Source organism: Panicum hallii, chromosome 3 (genome assembly GCF_002211085.1).
Source record: "Panicum hallii strain FIL2 chromosome 3, PHallii_v3.1, whole genome shotgun sequence".
Taxonomy (NCBI): Eukaryota; Viridiplantae; Streptophyta; class Magnoliopsida; order Poales; family Poaceae; genus Panicum; species Panicum hallii.
The window spans coordinates 63396919-63418211 of record NC_038044.1 but is presented as its reverse complement, the minus strand read 5'-3'; the positions used below and the strand labels follow the sequence as shown (position 1 = coordinate 63418211).

The 21293-nt window shown below is 43.8% G+C and overlaps 3 protein-coding genes across 3 annotated transcripts; 2 read left to right on the top strand and 1 right to left on the bottom strand.

Moving 5' to 3' along the window:
* The first annotated feature begins 3465 nt into the window (after positions 1-3465).
* On the top strand, positions 3466-7730 carry LOC112887292 (putative disease resistance RPP13-like protein 3). The gene is made up of 2 exons (XM_025953432.1): positions 3466-4464; positions 5222-7730. The coding sequence occupies exons 1-2, from the start codon at positions 3497-3499 to the stop codon at positions 7293-7295; spliced, it is 3042 nt and encodes a 1013-aa protein (XP_025809217.1). The 5' UTR covers positions 3466-3496; the 3' UTR covers positions 7296-7730.
* Positions 7731-11872: 4142 nt separating this feature from the next.
* On the top strand, positions 11873-16562 carry LOC112887293 (cysteine synthase). The gene is made up of 11 exons (XM_025953433.1): positions 11873-11978; positions 12084-12137; positions 12243-12352; positions 12624-12681; positions 14026-14289; positions 14384-14521; positions 14620-14671; positions 15049-15128; positions 15583-15642; positions 15786-15866; positions 16232-16562. Exons 2-11 carry the CDS (start codon positions 12096-12098, stop codon positions 16322-16324), a joined length of 978 nt encoding a protein of 325 aa, XP_025809218.1. The 5' UTR covers positions 11873-11978; positions 12084-12095; the 3' UTR covers positions 16325-16562.
* Positions 16563-17943: 1381 nt separating this feature from the next.
* Positions 17944-20836, bottom strand: LOC112888021 (GATA transcription factor 4-like). Its single transcript, XM_025954359.1, has 2 exons — positions 20624-20836; positions 17944-19099 (listed from the first exon to the last, which is right to left on the bottom strand). The coding sequence occupies exons 1-2, from the start codon at positions 20693-20695 to the stop codon at positions 18230-18232; spliced, it is 942 nt and encodes a 313-aa protein (XP_025810144.1). The 5' UTR covers positions 20696-20836; the 3' UTR covers positions 17944-18229.
* Between the last annotated feature and the right edge of the window lie 457 nt (positions 20837-21293).

Sequence of the window (21293 nt, the reverse complement as noted above, 5' to 3'; positions counted from 1 at the left end):
GGAGTCAGGGTTTAAGTTTTCGATCAGGACGTCTTATCGCGTAGTTTAAATTTGCGATTTTCAGGGTGTCACAAGGCCGTGGGGAGAGAGAAGGCGGGTTGGGGGCCTATTTATAGGCGAGACGAGGCGGTGGGGAGGCGGTCGCGACGGTGGCCGGTGCGGAGCGCCATTAATGGCACTTCGGCCGCTTGCGCCCGTCGTGGCGTGCGGCACGGGCGCCAATGGCGTCGTCTACCACGTGGGGGAGGGCTGTGCGAGCACAGGGCGGAGGAAGTGACGGCGCGTGCGGCGGGGCGGAACGAGGCATCGGCGGGCGGCGCGGCGGCGCGGGGGAGCGCGCGTGCGCGTGAGGCGCGGCGAGGTGCAGGCCGGGGCGGGGTACGAGCGACGGACGGCACGGCGCGGCGCACGGCCACGCGTTGCGCGTGCGCGTGCGTCGTGACGCAGCCGGGCAGGGGCTTGCGCGCGGCGCGGCAGGGGTTCGCGCGCGGCGCGGGGTGAGCGGCGCACGGGCGCGCGCGCGTGCGCGATGCAGGAGGGGCCGGCCAGGAGCAGGCGCGCGCGTGCGCGAGGGGAGGGAGGCGGCGTGGCTGGCGCGGCGGGGTGCAGCCGCGCGCGCGTACGGGAGCCAAGCAGGAGGGGCGGCGCGGGCTGAGCAGTGCTCGGGAGCAGAGGAGGTGAGAAGAGAAGGGAGGAGAAGAGAGGAGGGGACAAGAGAAAAGAGAGAAAAGAAAGAGAGGGAAAAGGAAAGAAAGAAGAGAGAAGAAATGGGAGAGAGAAAAAAAGAGAAAAGAAAAAGGATAGGGCAAGAGAGAAAAGAAAGGGAGGGGGGTCGCGTCGGCGGCGACCGCGGCCGGTCGGCCACGCGCGGTATTCGCGCGAGGAGAAAAAAGAAAAAGGAGTCGCGTCGGCGCTAATCACGGCGGGCGGTCACGCGTGAGTGACAAGCCACCGAGCGGTGCGGGACGGGACAGCGGACGGCTCGCGTCGGCTGTCAGGATGACGGGGAAACGTAGAGGGTTAGGGCTAGGGTTCGATGACGAGCAGTTTTTAAGCGAAGTATTCTAGCGCGTGATTTAATTTGGTGAATTTTTCAGGGCGTCACACAGGGCCAGCTCCGCTCCCCCCGCAGGGGCGGCACGTGGCGGCACCGGACCCCTCCCCGGAGGGAGGGGGGTCCGGGCCCCCGAGGCCGGTTAGAGCGGTCAGGCCCGTGATAGTCCGGCCATCACACGCGGCGGCCCCGGACCTCCCTGGGGAGTCCGGGTCCGCGGGGGCTACCCGAGAGCTCCCTTGCCCCCCGTGGCATGCGGAGGCCCCGGACCTCTCAGAACTCGGGGAGGGTCCGGAGACCATGGTCCCAGCTGTCAGGCCCGGGCCGTATGCCACGTCACCCAGAAGGCGAGGGGGAGATCACGTATGGTGATACACTATGGGCCTGGACACCCTAGCAGGAGGTACCCCTGTCTGTATGTACCGACAACCTCAAAACACACTCCAAAGAGAACACCACAATTAATGTCAAATAAATCACTTTTTAGTGATGTTGGATCGGCTGTCTGTCACAGCGTGAGATAATAATATTTTGAAAGAAATCGGTGCTCGTAGCTTAAGAGGAGAAGGGGTGAATTAGACAATTCTAAAACCTTAACGAATAGCTCAAACTAGTTAGTACAAAATATAAGCTAAAACATATTATCTAGATGTGCAACTGGGGTTTAATTAGTGTAAAAACTTCATCTCAAAGAGTTTTACAACCTATAGGTAATCTTTGCAACTTATTGTAAGTGCAATCAAGCTGTTTGTGGGTTTTGGCGTTGATGACCACCTAATTAGGGAACTAATGAGATTCATCGAGATGATATGCAGGGAATTTAAAAAGGAGGATGATGTACAGGTTGGAGGATTCCCCAAATCAATATGATGGCTATCTTGACTCATGAAGGCTTAATTTATTTCATATTTTGAATATTGAGTTTAAGAAAAGCCGTACTATAAAGAGGGATCCAAAAACAACTGTCCAACTGTTGAACCAAATGCTCAAATCCTGAAAACCACATCCTCATACTCAATCAAAACAGCCAGCAAAATTTTACACCCAGCAGAGTTGTTTTGATGGGTGCGGCAGTGCTGCACTTAATGTACCGTTGGGACCAGAGGGGTATAAATTCCCCAACGGTTACAGACCTCGAAACAGAGCTTTCCAACGTTCATATTCGCAGAAGAAAGAACCAGAGCTCTTCTCTCTCTCCTCCATTGCTCCCAACTCACCTCTCAAGCGGATCTCCACATCCAACCACCAAATCTTGAGAAAAAGGGCAGCAAACTTCGATTGGAGAGCAGATCTACTGATTTCCCCACTCAAAAGAGCATTTGGTTCACGTTTGGCCGGCGGTTCTAGGGTTTGTTACTCTTGGAGCTTGCTCCTAGCCGGCTAGGCGTCGCCCTTGAGCTTGCCCCTTCGTGTGGCAGCCTTGGGAGGTCCGTAACCTTCTCTTGCAGCTAGTAATATCACCCCTCATCTCAAGAGTTCACTCTCTTGACTTGAGAACGAGGAAAGGCCGATCTTTGTGGTGAAGCTCAAGCCTTTTGTGGCAGCCTCAACAACGTGGACTTAGGCCAGCCTTTGTGGCGACGCCGAACCACGGGATAAATTTTTGTCTCGCGTGCTGATTTACTTTATTGCTAAGATACTTTCTTGTTCTAGGTTTGAGGCCGATCTATTTATCTACTGTGGTGTTCTCTGTTTTAATTCCATATATGTGTTGCTGACACCTGCAGGAAACCTAGAAATTAACTCGATCTACTTTTGGTTCGTCAGATTTTGAATTCTGTAATTTGAGTTCTGTTGAGCACGACAGTGCCACACTCGCACGGCAGTGCCGCACTCTCCTCTAACGAGAATTTGGAGTTGCGTTTTTGCAGGCCTATTCACCCCCCCCCCCCCTCTAGGCCTCTTTACTGGTCCAGTGATCCTACACTTATACCTAATCCTAGCAAGATATTACACTAAGAATATAAATGTACATAATTTGGACATCTTGACTGCGGTTTGGACCATCTTGTATAGACTGGATTCCATCCATGGAATCTTGAAATCCTAAGCTCGCAAACTCATTAATCGGATTGACTATGTTATCATACAATCACCAAAATCACAATTCTGGTCTAACAGAGCTATGTTTCTTACATATTTTTTTAGCGAGATTGGTAGTTTCATGTATTGATATGTATGTATTCATTGTTCTCTTTAGATTATTTTATCAGCAACTAACGGTAGTGGAAAGACTTCTAGGATGAGCAAACCACAAGACGCACAATAGGCATCCACATGTACCTATCAACTTTGTTTCCTTTTGGACTGGTACCGTGCAGTGGGCACCCTATTCTCCATTATTACGACGACTTTATGCTAAAGAGAACACTGATCACATGTGAAAAAAGTCATTGGAATAACAAGGAAGAAAGAGATTGCATATGTATCTATCTGTGATTGATGAGAGGAATCTTTCTTTGCTTAGGGTCTCATTTGTTCCAGTCAAGCGCTTGCTTGGCACTTGGCAGACCTCACACTGCACCACAGAGAAAACTGCACACGGTCACATTGAGAGCAAGCAAAGAGAGGAAAGAGGAGGCCATGGAGGCTGCGGTGGTGAGCGCATCGGGCGGCGCCATGGGCTCCCTGCTTCGAAAGCTTGGTGAGCTGCTCACAGCCGAGTACAAGTTGCTCAAAGAAGCTAAGGGGCAGATCATGTTCCTAAAAGCTGAGCTCGAGAGCATGTATGTCTTCCTGAAGAAGATCTCAGATTCAGAGGAGCCTGACGAGCAAGACAAGTGCTGGGCCAAGGAGGTTCGCGAGCTGTCCTATGACATCGAGGACAGCATCAGCGAGTTCATGCTCCGCGTGGAACGTGACTCCAGCAAGCCACACGGATTCAAAGGGTTCATCACTAGGAGCACCAAGTTGCTGACAACAATGAACACTAGGCATGAGATTGCAAAAGAGTTTGAAGGCCTTAAGATCCGTGTCAAGGAGGCAAGTGAGCGGCGCAAGAGGTACAAGATTGACGACACTGTCCCAAAGCAAAACAACACAACCATCGATCCTCGCTTGTTGGCGCTCCATGCGGAGACGACGAGCCTTGTCGGTGTCAAGGGACCAAGAGACCAGCTGATTCAGTTGATGGATGGAGAGGGTGTGCCTGCGCATCAGCTAAAGGTGCTCTCTATTGTGGGCTTTGGAGGTCTCGGAAAGACTACGCTTGCAAATGAGATTTATCACAAGCTTGAGGAGAAGTTCCAGTCTCGAGCTTTTGTTTCTGTGTCCCAAAAACCAAACATTAGGAAGATTCTGAGAAGAATATTATCTCAAGCTGGATTTGTAGCTCCTAAGGACACCAACATTGAAATGTGGGAGGAGTCTGAATTGATCATTGCACTGAAAAATTTCCTATTGGACAAGAGGTACGCGAGTCTCAAAGTAATTGCGCTCTGAGTGATTTCTGATATGAAACTTTCTTTTTTATTTTGAAGCTATTCTTTTTTAGCACCATAGTATTCTTTAGCACTTTATAATATGAGGTGTCTAGATTTGTTCTCTAGACCTTGGTTTCTTGTGGCTGACTAGTATGTGTAGTATCCTTAAATGTATAATGGATGTTTGTTAGCATTCACATTACTTGGAATCTGCATTCAATGGTTTTGTACTTTATCAGATCTGTTAAAATATTCATTATTAGCATATGAAAAACAGAGAAACCCTTATAAAATACACAAAAGGTTTAAAATTGTTATCAGAACTCTGAATATTGCTTTTCATTTCTATTCTTCAAATTGCACCCCTCCAATTAGCATTTCATTCTCACCACTGCCTAATTAAGTATATATGATTCAGTTTTGAGAATTGTTACTTGTAAAACAGAGCAAGGCCCATGAGCCATCGTTTGCTCAATTTTAGCACCAGACAGGTTGTTCTGACATCCCATGCCCCTCCAGTGTAGCCCACAAAACAAAGCTACTTCTTTTTTAAAAAAAAAAATGAAATAGACAGTGGGGAACGATGTTCCTCAATCTTTCACTGAGTGGATGAGAAGAAAGGAACAGAGTAGGGATAATTGTGTTTTTCTTCTTGTTGTTTTTGATCTTTAGTGATGATATACTTTCATGTCTTCATTTACTCTGTCATGATGGTTGCTACACTCCATATGTATTTACATCGTAGGTACCTCATTGTAATCGATGACATCTGGGATGCTTCTGCATGGGATATTATCAGATGTGCTCTTCCGGAGAACACGAATGGTAGCAGAGTAATAACAACTACCAGAATTGAGGCTGTGGCTAGAGCTTGCTGTAGTAATCACATTGAATGTGTTTACAAAATGAAGGCCCTTGGTGACCAAGACTCAAGAAGCTTATTCCTCAAAAGAATTTTTGGTTCAGAGGATATGTGCCCTTCATATTTGAACGAAGTGTCGTCTGAAATTTTGAAAAAATGTGGTGGCTTGCCCCTTGCAATTATCACAACATCTAGCCTGTTAGCCAATCAGCCAAACAAGCTTAAAAAGGAGCAGTGGGAGTATGTACAGAAGTCTCTAGGCTCCAACTTTGAAGTGAGCCCAAGCTTGGAAGGCATGAGACAAATATTGAATCTCAGCTACATAAATCTTCCTCATTATTTGAAGACTTGCATGCTATATCTTGGTATTTATCCAGAAGACTACACAATTGACAAGAATGATTTGACTAGGCAATGGGTTGCTGAAGGATTTATATGTAGAGATCGTGGGATAGATCCAGAGGATATTGCAAAGAGCTATTTTAATGAGCTTATCAATAGAAGTATGATTCAGCCTGTAGATACAGACTATAATGGTGAGGTAATATCTTGCCGGGTACATGATATGATGCTCGATCTTATATTACATAAGTCTAGAGAAGAGAATTTCATAACTATAATGGATGATATGCAAGACATGACAGGGCATCAAAACAAGATCCGCCGGATCTCGCTCAACCTGGATGATGCAACAAATGACACTGCTGACACTGCAGCGAGATCTGTCCAGCTATCCCAAATACGTACACTAGCAAGATTTGGTACCTCCTCGCAGTTGCTCTCTTTTAAACTGTTCAAGCATCTCCGAGTTCTAGGAGTTGAAATTTCAGGATGGCCCAATTCAGATCCATCGCTAGACTTTACTGGGATACGTCACCTGTTTCAGTTAAGATTCTTAAAGATCGTAGCAAACGGTTACCATGTGGTGTTACCGAGTAAAATTGGGGATCTTCAGCAACTGGAAACATTTGACATAGGAAATGAAGTAGATCCATTTAGACCAACACGGCTTCCAAAACTACCATCAGATATTTTTAATTTGAGCCGGTTGTTGCATCTGGCTGTTCCTGGTTATGTAATATTGCCTGATAGGATTGGTAACATGAAATCTTTGCGTACTCTAGGCCAGTTTGGTTTGGGCAACTCATTGGACAGTATCAAGGGTCTGAGAGAACTGACAAATCTGACAAATCTTGAAATCAGCTGTGGCAACCACTACAGTAAATCTGGATATGAGACTGCTGTGAGATGTTGGGAAGTTGTGCACGCCCTCGAAAATCTTTGCAACCTCAGACATCTACATATTTATAGTCGTAATGATCTTGTCAGAAGCTGCTTCGATGTATGGCGTTCAGTCCCAGCTTATTTGTTCCATCTGCAAAGCTTCCATGCAAATTACGTATCGTGTTTCTCGAGGGTTCCAAAGTGGTTTGGCCAGCTCCATAGCATCTATGACCTGGTTCTCACTGTTCAGGAGGTGTTGGAGGATGATGTTGGAATTCTTTCACAGCTGCCCTCCCTTATCCACCTATTTTTGCACATCCGTAGAGCTCCTGAAGCTAAGATCATCATTCCTGGAGGAAGTGGATTATTCCCTGTTCTGAAGCATTTTAGAATCATCTGTGGCAGGATATCGTACCTGACCTTTGAGGTAGAGACAATGCCCAAGCTCGAAAGGCTCGAGCTATATTTCAATGCAGAGGGATGGGACAGGTACGGAGCTGTGCCTGCTGGCATCGAGCACCTACCAAGCCTCAAAGAAATCTCTGTAGATATTGGGGGGATCGGTGCTAACGAATCCGACCGAAGGGCTGCTGAGTCCGCGCTGAGGGACACGGCTGACATGCACCCACGACGTCCTGTAGCCAACATCAAGGTTGACAATGGTGCAAAGTGGGTAGTTGATGAGCCTGAGGAGGAGGAGGGGAACGGTGGGAGTAGCAGCAGCAGCACATGATCAAGGCCAAGTACAAAGTCATGCGGTTTGCCTCCTTTTATGAATCGCCAGCAGCATTACATACTCGTAGCTGGTACCACGACGTTTCAGTTGGATATTTCATTTGACGGCCATTGCTTGGGCTGTGGTTGTGGGCAGGACCATATCATGTCTCTGCTGAAGAAATCTTGACGATACACACATCTGTCGGCCGCCGACCGGCTCCAGTCTTCTCGTTTCATGTACTATTGTCAGCTAGCTGTACTGTTCGTTTGAAAGTTGTCATTATTTTTCGATGCTGCTGGTTCTGAATCAATTTTCAGCATCACAGGCCTGTGGTGTGGAATTGTTGAGTTAGGAATAATGATGGATGCTCAAGTGCTTTCTAGCTTTGATTAGTCGGTTCCATGCAAGCTACTACCTGATGAGCCGAGTAACAAATTGTTTTGTCTCGAATTGTCTCTATTTCTTTTTCATTCTACTAGTCCTCACGGCGAGATGAACAAAGCTTCACAAATTAGGGATCCAGAATCAAAATCTATTGACGCCACTTTACAAATCACGCGGAGGCCCGGATAAAGGAATTCTCTTTTATCAAAGATTGTCACATCGTTCACGAGGAGATTAATGAAATCAATAATCACCTGGCTGATGCGCTGGACCCTACGTTGGCGCAGCACTTGATAAGACGTGTGTGGGTCCGTCACGCACTGCACGAGCTCCTTTTCTTTTATATACCATGTCTTTTTTTTCAAAATTCAGCACTTAATATATATATATATATGATAGTATATATATTAGGTATGTGACCATATATAAAATACATGGACATACTTATTTTTATATACTAATAATTCTAAAGGTATAATGATGATATATTTAAAAAATAAGGATGCTTTTGAAATTTTTCATATGTATCCTTGTGAGTATCTTAGAATCAGTATATAAACATATTTAAAGTGATAGATAAGTATACGGATATACGCACGGTGGTATACTGATGATGAGAGTAGCTACATGCGAGTGTAGAAAAAACTCATCATCATATATATAGTACTAGTATATAAAAATTAGTATGTTCGCATACTGTATGTATGGTCCCATACCCAACATATATACCATTATAAATATTCTAGTATGATCACGTAGTTCATGTACATGCTCTTTGTTGGGTCAGATACGTCCTACGTCATGAGATACACATATGGGAGTAGCTACAAGTGTGTGTAGAATGAATTTTTGCTATATATATAGGACGGGTTTTATCTACACTCGCGTGTAGCTACTCTCACCATCAATATACCATCGTGCGTATGTTTACATACTTATTTATTATTTTGAGTATATTTATATATTTATTCTAAGATACTTCAAAGGGATATATACGAAAAATTTCAAAAGCATCCCTATTTTTTAAACATATATTATTATACCTTAATACTAGTATATAAAATTAAGTATATCCACATACTCGGTCATATACCCAACGTATGTACCATTACAGATGGTCTAGTATGATCATATACACATCGTGCATATCTTTTATTGGGTTAGATACAACGTCCTACATCATGAGATACATATGTAGAGTAGCTGTAAGCACGTGTAGAATAGATTTTTCATGTGCGTGTGTGTGTATATATATGTTCCTTCTAGCTAAATATTGACCATTACCCTTTTCTTTGTGTATCACAGGGTACAAATGCTGATGCTGGGTCACGGGTGCATACGCACACCTGCAGATGCTGGCCGTGCATGTCTAAGCAAGATTAAAGGTCTAATTAACCTCTACCACTTTTTTACATACTCAATATATGACTCATTAGGGAAATATAAGCACTTTCCGCTCAGTTTGGTAAATGTCGATCATTAACTAATTACCCCCAAGCGAGTGTGCGCGGGCGCGCGCGCTTGCTTCTGATCATCTCTGTATATCTACATTCTATATACACCTGTGGTTCGGTTTTTTTTAAAAAAAAACAGAACCGTGACGTACACCGACAATCCTCACGGTGTCATGGTATCTAATCCTTATAAGATGCGGTGGTGTGTACATCTAGGTTCCGAAACTTGCTAAGTTTATACGTAACTATCACATATTATATAGTGACTGTTTAAATAAATGAACTGATATTGATATCCTGTATTGCAGCATAATAATGTAGTAATCCTTCCGGCTGGCACTAATTGATTCTTACCATGACATACACTTTCTAAATAGAGTAAGATGATTTATTTTTAGAATAAATTTTGAATCGTAGAATAATTTATTTTTAGACGGAGAGAATAATCTGGAGTTGGTTGGTCTTCTTTGCATCATGCAAAGTGCATGACCTACGTTGAATAACACAAGATGCGAGCTAGCTGCACGCGTGGAATATAAAATACTAAATTAGACATGCAAGGGCTTCCTATTTGTATTCTCTTTTATAGGCTCTGACATATGAGGAGACGACGGCTCCTCGAGCTTCCAAGGGGTACCGCATGTATAAAATTATTGGACAGCTTTCATGTTCATCTTTTTAATATAATCGACAGTTTTTCTATAGTCTCTTTTTTTCCTATCTTTTATTGAAATAATTTTTTCCCTTATCGTTGCGAAGAGATCGGTCCACGTGTTAGCGATGGCTCTCCGAGATGTACACGCTGGAACTGATAATATTTCCCTGTCCGTGATCTGCCGTACCAGGACCAAACAACGTCCTGCGTCGTCGTCTACATCGTCTAAGCTCCTCTACAAGTCTTCTTGTCCTCTTTGTATGGAAAACGAGTGCTTCAATTGACGTGTTGCGATGCTTGGGTGTCCGTGGTTGTGACGGTACATGCATTTGTGTACAGAAAAAAAAAAAGAAAAACGACTGCATTAGCGACGCGAGATCCTTATATACCTGGCCAGCAGAGGTCGCTCCATCGGTGTTGCTTAACAGTTTCACCGTCTCTCGCCGTCCCCTAGTGAAGTTGGGATTGGAACACATGACTGTGCAGTGATATAGCAGCAGGTCAAGTCAACTACCTTATCATTACTAGCACGAATTAGGGGTTGTTTGGAAGCGCTCTCCTAAGACAACTTCACCGGTGAAGCTAAAGAAACTATCTTTATCCGACCTTTAGTTTATTTTTATCCTGACTTATAAAACAGTATCTCGATCAAAACTGGTGAAGCCGAAACGGGTAAAACCCCTCCCAAACGGACCCAAACGCAACATGAAACAAAATATATTTGGACACGTAAGTCTGATGGAAAAAAATCGATAATTAATCTTTGACACGAAAACTGCCGTCACAATAATTAATTATTTGCAACAAAAATAAAGTAATCCATGGATCACATGAACTTAACTTTGTTGGCAAATTAATTACTTTTGCTTGACGGTAGTGTAGGATCATCCATGCTGTGGGCGCAACGGGGAATCAAGCAGGGATGGAGGGATAAGGCGGTTGGCTAGAGTCACGGCCGCCCGCCTGCCGGTGGAGTGGTGGAGACCAACCAAGCGCGGCGGGCCCTCACCGGCACGTCCGTTTCCTCGCCGGCGTGCATCGGCCGGACGGCGACGTCACCGATGACCGCTCCTCGCTCTGATAAGTCCAACAACTGGCGGCTAGCTAAGGGCCAGCCAGATGCTAAGCAAGCTGCAGGTCGCTCAATTCGGCACCAATAATAATAATATATCTTTACAACCAACAAAAGCAACATTATTGTTGATCATGTGGTGTATAAAGTATTATTATTTGCTTAGGGGAAACAGGATAAGAAAACAAAAGAGAGTGTTTCATGTCTACGACAATGACGTGTGCACGTATTGTCTGTTCGAACATGGATTGCCCAGAGGCGACCAATCGCACGCTCAAGCTTGGTGCCACGCGATTTCTTTCAATTTGTAAACTAATGAACCTCATGTTTTTTCTGGGCTTACAAGAAGCTCCTGGTAATGAATTGGTGGGATTCTCTTCCCCCGTTTAAACTAAAAAAAATCATCTAACAACCAAAGCAAACGAAGGCATGGTTGATTTTTTTTATAATAAGGCATGACTAATTCGGATCGGAGCAAATCATAGTTAAGAAGTCTAGGAGGGGGTTGACCAATTAGACAGGAAGGGAGAGATATCGATGTGATGCTCGATCTTGAGTGCTAAACACATTTTAGATTAGATTCTAAAAAAGATCAAGTGGACATCTCCTAATTTTCTATAGCATCGTCTAGAACACAAGAACTCCAAGTTCTAAAACTTATTTAGATCCAGCATCGTACTACTTGGGGAAAATTTGCTAGTGGATATTGTTAAAGTGTAGCTTTTGCCGTAAGTCACTGAAACAATTTGTCTTTATCTTTACCGGATCACACTCTTCGACCATGATAATTTGGCATAGGACATCCGTTCTATCGCCGCCAGCTCCGGCTGCTCTCCGCCTCCATCTTCCCTGTCTGACCATCGAACGCCGTCCAGGTTCCACGAACGCCGTTCGACAAGCCGTCGACGGACTCCGTGCACCAGGCATCGAGGACACCTCCCGCTCTGGGCCCACCTGCAGCGACACGGCTCGCCGTGGACCGAGCACTTCTCCCGTCTCCCGGACCTCCTCCCCTTCTCCCCCAGCCTCGCCCTGCATAAAGCCGAGCCTCACCTCCAGCGGCTTCCCACTCCAACAAGAGCCGCCAGTTCGAGAAACCCCCGCCCCGCACCAAGGATTTCTGCGCCGAATCCGTAGGGTTTCCTCTTTGCTGTTCTCGCCAATTGGCGGAGGAACCGATTGTGCTGTCTGTTTAGGATAAAAGATTTATCTTTTTTTTCTTCCCTTGGATTTTTCAGCTTCGTGGCCCAATGGGAGAGGCCTCGCCGTCGATCGCCAAGGATGTCACCGAGGTGAGCGCCCGCCCATGTCCTCTTGATTTCCGCGCACTTCGTTTTCGCGGATTTGGTTGGTGTTTGTGCGTGGCCCGTAAAATTTGAATCTTTCGTGATGCGCAGTTGATCGGGAACACGCCGCTGGTGTACCTCAACAAGGTGACAGATGGGTGCGTCGGCCGCGTCGCCGCCAAGCTCGAGTCCATGGAGCCCTGCTCCAGCGTCAAGGATAGGTGGCCTTTTCTCTTCTTCTGTAAAGATTTCTAATTTCTCGTCATTTTTACTGTACATCGAGGGATGGAATATTTGGGACAGATCAGTTCTTTCTGCATACTCTGACTCAAGTTTTTTTGTTGCTACTTCAGATGGATGGATTACTTGAGTAGATTTTCAAATTTTTCCTTGTCATTTAAGTATATTTTCGGTCACATAGGTGCCATGGTCATCCATTACCTTCAGGACCTTGAGCTGAAAACTCATGCTGTGTGTCGTTGTTTTGTGCAGGATTGGCTACAGCATGATCACTGACGCAGAGGAGAAGGGCCTGATCACTCCAGGAACGGTGAGTGAACGAACCTTTCTGAGCATTTCCTTTGTTGTACAAGGAAAATAACTTATGTTCTTAATTTGCACAGTGTCCACTGCCTTAGCTCTGACATATATGTTCAATAGTAATACTAGTTCCTATACCATCAAATCCGGGAGCATGTGCTCGCTGCCATTTTTCATTTTGACGGATCTAGTCTGCCTAAGAAAGTTAACGAATGTGCTGGTCTGCATGTTCCATATCTGGTGGTTGTTATTTTTGTGGAGTTGACTATGGAATTAATCTATTCTGAATTCTTTTGTGCCTAGTAGTACCTTAGTGGAGCAGATGCTTCAGTTAAAAGTATTTGCTTCTGATCTGTCCATATGGTGAAGTCACAATAAATAAATTTGCATGACTAGTCTTGAACCGTTACATAGTGTAGTGTGTACATCGTTAACATAGTGCTTTGACCAGTACCTATTTAAGTACAAGAATCAAGCTTTACAGATCTTCTTAGAGGAGTGGGAAGCAACTTTTGTCTCTTCTCCATTCGACTGCATGATTATAACTTAAGAATTATTGGATAGCTCTGCCCTTGTCCTACAATAGGATAGCTGTCCTAGTCCTCAATGGAGAATCCCATTAGGCCCCGTTTGGATCCCTGGAATTGAATTCCATTCTAATAATCATAATTTAGATATAAATTAATTAAGCTAATATAGTTGTATGTGTAATATATTTGTATATTATTGATGGTCATATGGGAGAGATACTTATGCATTGCACTTTTGCTATAGGGAAGCGAATCGAAGAGTGTGCTATAAATTGTACATTAGAAACATAACATGAGGATCTATAGAATCAATTTCCATCTCCCACCCCCATGAATTTGAGATAAGCTTATATATATACTTTGGAAAGTTGTGGAATGCCATATTCCAAGACAAATAGCCTACTCTATTAAGTAGATTCCAATTCCTCAAAATGAAGGGATCCAAACGGGGCCTTAGCATTATTCTGCAGCTGAAATGACCAAATGATTGTTGCTTGTGCCTAATATGGTATTGTTAATTCCATCTTACAAAATAGCATTTTGAATTGATCCAGGACCAAACTGATGCCATTGTTTAGCTTGATTGGTGCTAGTACCACCTACTAATGTGTCTGTCTACTTTTGACCATTTATAAGATTAAAAATTGTTGTTTTCTTGTTTTGGAATTAGTTTTAACTGAATCTCCATAGCGGCAAGGGAATTCAATTATTGTGTTTTTTCATAACTTTCAGCAAACTGCTTTTAATTCTAGATTCAAATGAATTTCAGAATGTTAATATTGGATTTAAACTAATATTTTGGTTTCCATGCCAATTGCTGCCAGAGTGTGCTGATTGAACCAACTAGCGGCAACACAGGAATTGGACTGGCCTTTATGGCTGCTGCCAAGGGTTACAAACTTATACTCACGATGCCTGCTTCCATGAGCATGGAGAGGAGAATCATACTGAAGGCTTTTGGTGCTGAACTGGTCCTTACTGACCCACTCCTGGGAATGAAAGGAGCTGTCAAAAAGGCGGAGGAGATTCAAGCAAAGACACCCAACTCATACATCCTTCAACAATTTGAAAATCCTGCTAACCCAAAGGTGCAGTACAATATAGCATTTATACTTGGAGAACATGATGTTGCTCTTGTTGATATCTACTTTCTGAGATCACATGCTGAAATATGTTGTGCAGATTCATTATGAGACTACGGGGCCTGAAATCTGGAAAGCTACAGCTGGAAAGGTTGATGGCCTTGTATCAGGTATTGGGACAGGAGGTACCATAACTGGAACTGGTCGATACCTCAGAGAGCAAAATCCTAATGTCAAGGTACGCATGCGTGGCTGTTTTAGCTGACACTTCGATGATTGTTCTTTTTTCCTCAATGGAACAAAGTATCTGATTTTATTTGTTTATCTCTATGTTAGCTCTATGGTGTGGAGCCAGTAGAGAGTGCTGTTTTAAATGGTGGAAAACCTGGTAAAGTTTGCATCTTGAATATTCCTTTGTGTTCCGAAGTACATAGTTTATGATCATTTTTAGTTATGAGTGTATGCTAGTATAAATTGCTTACTGTGCTTTAAGTTTCCCACTATTACCAAAATCTGAGAAAAAAAATCCATAACAGTTTCCCTTTTTTTATTTGCATTGCTTAGGCCGGTCATGTGAAATATTTTGTAAATGACAGATATTTAACAGATGCTGTCCAGATTTATAGTTAATGTGACCTTGTAAGCAGGCTTTTCTTTTCAACTATACATATAAAGATATTTTAACGTTGTGAACCATTCTGCACCAAGAAATTCATCTTGATGCTTCTTGTTTTGGACTCATGAGATTAAGTGCCCATAATGCAGGGCCACACAAGATTCAAGGAATTGGAGCTGGTTTTATTCCTGGGGTCTTGGATGTTGACCTCATTGATGAAACTCTACAAGTATGTTCTCTATTAAGTTGGATTGTAGAAAGGACACATTACCTCTCATCCCAAGTATAAGTCCATTTGGGATTGTTGATCCCACCTTTTTAACTTTGACCATAAATAGCTAAAGGAAGAACCATATAGATTGCCATCATAAGATCGATGCTCCTAGATTCATCATGAAAAACATTTTCATCACATTTAACCACTTCTATTTGAAATAATATAGCATTTTCATATGTATTATTAGTCAAAGTGTTACATTAAAGACCATGTTACTGTCCTAAAGGACTTATTTTTGGGGCCAAAGGAGTATATAAGCAAGAACACTATTTTTTTACTCGCCTTGGTTACAGTACCACACTTCCCCCATTAACAGAAGTTTGTTCATTGATCCATCCACGTGTGTCTTTGCATTCACCTTCTTCTACAGTGGCATGACCATTTGGTGCCTTCAATTGTTTCCCAGGTTTCAAGTGATGAAGCTATTGAGACTGCAAAGGCTCTTGCTTTGAAAGAAGGATTGTTGGTAAGCCATTTGTCTGAAATTTACCTATGCTTTATTTTATAATTAAGAACTAGTAGTCTCATTGTTCCTTTGGGCCTCTCAACTTATGGATCACCCATATGGTGTATGCATGCCTTGGCTGTTGATGATATCATTTTTTGTAGGTTGGTATCTCTTCTGGTGCTGCTGCGGCTGCAGCCATTAGACTTGCTAAGAGGCCTGAAAATGCTGGAAAGCTATTTGTTGTAAGTGTTACATTTCCTTCCTGTGAATTTCTAGCATTCATAGGTTTACAGATCTTTCAATTGCATGGGTGACTTATTGAAATTTATCTGATCATTATTGAATCACCAATGAATACATCTACTCTATATTTGAACAACACTGCCCTATAGGGGCACAAACAAATTAGGCCCATGCAACGTCTGTGCTTCTCAATTCTTGTGTGGCAAACAATGAAATATGAAATTAAAATGTTCCAGTAAGTGAAAGGGAAGATTTTACATGCAGCAGTTTAGATATTTATTTCATTGCCATGGTTCACATTTGCATCCTAATGTGAGCTTCTTAGTCTTGAAAATATGAGATCTTGACATCATTTTCTATTCAGGTCGTCTTCCCGAGCTTTGGTGAGCGCTACCTGTCGTCAGTGCTGTTCCAGTCCATCAAGAAGGAAGCAGAGAGCATGGTGGTCGAGCCCTAGAGTGCACAATTCCAGAAGCTATTTTGGGAGAGGGTCTCCATTTCCACAGAAATAAAGCTTCGGTGCCCTTCGCTTTTGCTAATTAAAGCATATACATCTCTCAGTCGATGTCCAGTGCAGTGAAGCCGTGTCATTGAAGAATAACATCGTTTGGGGCTTCTATTTACAGTTCGATACTCTCTGTTCTGTATATCGCATCAGCCAGTGTGAAATAAAGCGTTACAGTGTGTTTCATGCCTGGATCCTTGTTTGAAGATTTTTCGTGGAAATCCTGCAAAAACGAACTCGTGTATATGACGTGCCAAATTGTTGAACACTTGAACTAGTTGAAAATTTTCATGCCAGAATGGCATTGAAGAATGGCCAGTGCCCAGTGACACTCGACACAGTACTGAGGAACATTGACGTGCTTAGTCCTTGCTGCTGCAGCAGCAACAGGTAAAAACTGACAAGAGAGCCCAACGAAGTCAAAAAGGTGTATGTAATGCAGCTGGGCTACGTTCATGTGTTGCAGAATCACACTGTACCATCAGCACTGTAGGCAGTGCCAGAACAGAGTACGTGCTGCTATCAACGCCAGCTACTGCAACAATGTTCTTGCAGCCACAGAGACTTGACCAAAGTCAGTCAGAATGTATCAAGCCGTTGCTGCCCGGGAGCTGGAGATGTAGCATGCCCACCTTCCAAAATGCAAGCTAGGACAACCCTAGCCTCAATTCATCACCGGGGTGATGACGATGCTTTGTTGCCATTGTACTTTGTGTCTCATAAGCCATTGTTGCATTTGACCTAAAAGACATGCCTTCCACGCGCAACACAAAAGGTGAAAAGGCACCTATCATAATGAGTGAACAGAATGAACTTGTCTCTAAACCCCAAAAGCAGCGTAATAAAGGGCCTGTTTAGTTCCACCAAAACGCAAAATGCAAAAACGCAAAATTTCACTGTAGCAAAGGAATCTTACTAATTTGAAGTACTAAATGAAGTCTATTTGCAAAACTTTTTGCATGGATGGGTTGTAAATCACGAGACGAATCTAATGATGCTAATTAATCCATAATTAAGCAATAATTAGCGGATGGTTACTGTAGCATCACTGTTGCAAAACATGGATTAAGTAGGCTCATTAGATTCGTCTCGCGATTTACAACCCATCCATGCAAAAAGTTTTGCAAATAGACTTCATTTAGTACTTCAAATTAGCAAGATTCCTTTGCTACAGTGAAATTTTGCGTTTTGCGTTTTTCCGTTTTGGTGGAACTAAACAGGCCCAAAATCTTTGTGTTCTGAACTTGCTGGGAGCCGGGACTTGCAAGCCCTTGGTTCAAAGCACTGACTGCACCTGAAGGTCTTTGCTGCCAGAAAGGCCATTCATTTGGGGCGGGATTGCACCGGGCAATGTACATTCCCGAATCTACCAGGAAATTATGCCTATTTAAAACACTGTTATTTACATCTAACTTCAGCTACCACAAAAGGTGATGAGCATACATAACAGACGGCCTTCAGTTACCAGGTCTTTGATGTGCCTTGCGGTTCTTGACTAGCAAGACTTATGCACAAGACATGAGATGCTTGGGGCAACCGCTCCCAAGCATGGATGTGATGCAAGAAAACAATTTCAGAGGCTGCCCAATTTCAACCTTGCAAACAATCCAGAGAGTGCCAAGAAACATATAGCACAATTCAGGATAATACTGCAGCAACCACCAGTTGGTTTTGAAATTGAATCCAACATCTAAAACACCTAACAAATCGGTCTCTCAAGCAGAACACTGCTAGAGCTAATAAAGAGGCCTACTAACCAGACTCTGCTCTCATCTTCTGAGAACCGGCTAAACTACAATCTAAGAGAGACCCTACGCTTCCGACCCGAAAGATTCAGGAGAAATTCTTGGCCATTGTTCACTCCTTGTATGCAATTCCCTGCCGCATCTGCATGACCTTCTTGTGAGAGTTGGAGTGCAAGCAACTCACAAAAGTCGGGCTGTTGGCAGGTCTATACTCCGGCAGCAGCCTACCGGACTTGAACCTCACGCCGCAGGCATTGCATAGGGTCTTCGGGCCCAAAGGACCGCTCCTCCACTGTGGGGTCTTGGAGGACATGCAATGGGTGCACCTCTTCTCTGGCTTCTCCGATGACAGCTCCTCACTCACATATGTCTTCTTGATCATCTTCTTCTTCTTATCTCGCCGTTTTCCTGGGTCTTGTTCTTTCTTGGTTTCTTGGTCATAATTCTCCTCAGAAATAGTGGCGAACCTATTCTCTGGCTTAAGCCTCAGGCCACACGCATTGCACAGCATCTGAATCCCTGATGGACCATTCCTCCACCGTGGTGTTTCGCAGGACAAACAATTGCTACACCTCTTCACCAGCCGTTCTTGTCGGAACTGCACCAACGCACCCTTTTCGCACTTCTCTTCCTCCTGTTCTTGCTCTTGTTGCTGGCAAACTTCTTGGTCTTTGTCTTTCTTGGGTAGTATCAACTCACTCTCAGCCATCCAATGTTTCTGATCAATTAGGAGTAGCGGTGGCTCAACATACAATGGGATGATATACTGTTGATCATCATCGTTGCCCATAACAGAGGCCAGGCTCCTTTTCTTTCTCCTGCCATTGGAAGATGAAGGTGGTGGTAACTTCGGTTTTCCAGCACCTTGGTTTGCCATTGTAGGAGCAGATATTGCGAAGGCAGGATTTGTGTAGGATGTAGAGCTGGAAAAACAGTCCTCCACATAGCCAGAGAGCCACTCTATGTTGCTCTCATCACTCTCCTGCAAAGTAAAGAGTAGCATGGAACGGAAACAGTTAGTAAGAACGGAATAGTCATTCCAGAATTCGATGTTGCAAAGCTTTAGAATAACTTTAGGATCGGTAAACACGTGAGAATTTCTGGTTATAGGGCATACAAACAAGTGCAAATTGCTCAGCTAAGGATTATTCCTATATATGGCTTCCAGACAAAGAAGAGTTGAAATATTAAGTACTCAATTTCTCCTCCCCAATATATTTCTGATGAAAAACCTAACATAGATTAAATTCTTGTAGCTGATATCATGAATGAAGTATTTAGCATTAGAAGCATCTAGGGATTAATGGAAAATAAATTTGCCAAAACAAGCTATTGAACAGAAAAGTCCTGCATTTACAATTGTGGCTGTGCCACGAGCAGAAACCACTATGGCAGTTTCTCAGTTATTACAATCTAATTAAGTGCTACAGTTGGCACACAATACAATGAATAGCCGTAAATGCTAGAAACAGACTGGACTAAATGAAAAACACAAACCGTGTTTTGTAGACAGAAAAATGTGATGAAGTCTGAAACTGGGAGCAGGAAAGGGGGTAAAAGATATCTCCCTCCTTGAATTCTTACAAGTACAACTTCAGAATTCCACCCGAAAAGTGAATAATTCTCAAAGAAACTGCTGTCATTGTCTCCAGTGGTAAAATTTCCAGTCGAATTGACACATAACTAAAAATATTACCATCGCAATCTCGCATACGCATCATATCACAGGGACTAAAGAGTATTATTCAATGGATGCACTTGAGCAACGACAATGACAGGAGGGAAGGAACATATGCACATCAACAATAAAGGTCACAACAGCAACATCACACGTTTCTCCCCCTTCTTCTTTTACATGACCTCACAACGAAGAAAAGGCCAAAAAGGGCAGAACTTCCCAATGCTCAATCGCCAGAATTCGATGGGCACCGCTTAAACCCTGGAGAAAATTAATAAGGCCGCAATTGCTCGATTGCCCTTGTGGAATATTTCTTCCCCAGAAAGCTTTCTTATTTTTTTCAGGGGCCGTGGCAGTTCGCCAGGTTAATAACAGTTGAATTGCACGGTAAATTTCTTCTATCAGAAGAGAAGAAACCGTCCAGCATATGCAAAAATTAAACAAAACGACGGGGAAATTGTTGCAAAATGGAGATTAAAGCAGTTAACAGCCTAGAGACGAAGCAACCATTTCTTCCCCAAACATGCAAGCCAAAACTGCAACCATGGAAGAACACCAGGGCCTAGGTTTCAGCGAACAATAACATCAAGAAACCACGCAATAGACCCCAAAATTCTTGAACAGGTTACACCTAAACCCAGGGTTCTTGAGCGCAAGTACCAAGAAAGAAGAACACCCCTATTCCAATTCCTTTCTTCAAAGAAAAAGCACCCAAAACCCTCAGTTCCAGGCGAACCAAAACCCTAGAAGCAAAATTCTTCGGAAAAATCCGCAACCAACAAGGCACAAGAAGCTCTAGCGGGGAGGGGAGGCGGCCAGGAAACTGACCAAGGCGGCGGCCTGGTGCGGGAACAGGTCCCCGAGGGAGTCGGCGGCCGCATTCGCCGGGTGCACGTCCATGCCCGGTTGCGCGTTGTCGGGAGGGAGCAGGAGAAGCCGGAGGCGGAGGGGCTGGCACTGGCAGGCAGGCAACCGCCGGCGAGGCGGCGCGGCCCAGAGGGAGAGGGAGGCGGAGGAGGGAGGACGAGTAGGTGAGGGGATTTCGGGTGCTTTTTGTTTGGGAGCAATTCAGGGGTTTTTATGGGAAGGCGCCGGGTTTGTTGGTTTTTTGCAGGCAACAGTTGTGAAAGGGCTACAGATGGAAATTCATTTTCTTTCATGGGTCCCTTTTACACTTTTTATTTGCTTCGTCCCTAGGTTTCGCGTTTCATGCTTTTTTGGGTCGGTTACATCAAAGTTTGAGTTTTTGCCCTTTCTTCAAGTCTATAAAGTTTGTACTATCTTGGAGGTGATTTTTAGGGCAAATAGGAAGTTCCATGAGGGAAGCAACATATTGTTTTTGGAAATTTTAGTGTCTATTATCCTTTTTTCATGAAAATATCTGTATTCTAAAAGGTATTTCCTTCAGGGTGAAGCACCCTATCAGGGAAATTCAGATCAAAATCGTAAATATCACGGTCAATTGCATAAGATGACTAAATCAATAGATAGAAACAAA

Bases quoted from the DNA above. Each gene is read 5' to 3' on its own strand.
- LOC112887292 (XM_025953432.1), top strand. From the start codon at position 3,497: ATGAGAGGAATCTTTCTTTGCTTAGGGTCTCATTTGTTCCAGTCAAGC. The intron at 4,465-5,221 runs GTACGCGAGTCT...TTTACATCGTAG, and splicing joins AATTTCCTATTGGACAAGAG to GTACCTCATTGTAATCGATG.
- LOC112887293 (XM_025953433.1), top strand. From the start codon at position 12,096: ATGGGAGAGGCCTCGCCGTCGATCGCCAAGGATGTCACCGAG. The intron at 14,290-14,383 runs GTGCAGTACAAT...TATGTTGTGCAG, and splicing joins AAAATCCTGCTAACCCAAAG to ATTCATTATGAGACTACGGG. The intron at 15,129-15,582 runs GTATGTTCTCTA...ATTGTTTCCCAG, and splicing joins TCATTGATGAAACTCTACAA to GTTTCAAGTGATGAAGCTAT.
- LOC112888021 (XM_025954359.1), bottom strand. From the start codon at position 20,695: ATGGACGTGCACCCGGCGAATGCGGCCGCCGACTCCCTCGGGGACCTG. The intron at 19,100-20,623 runs GTCAGTTTCCTG...TTTACTTTGCAG, and splicing joins CGCACCAGGCCGCCGCCTTG to GAGAGTGATGAGAGCAACAT.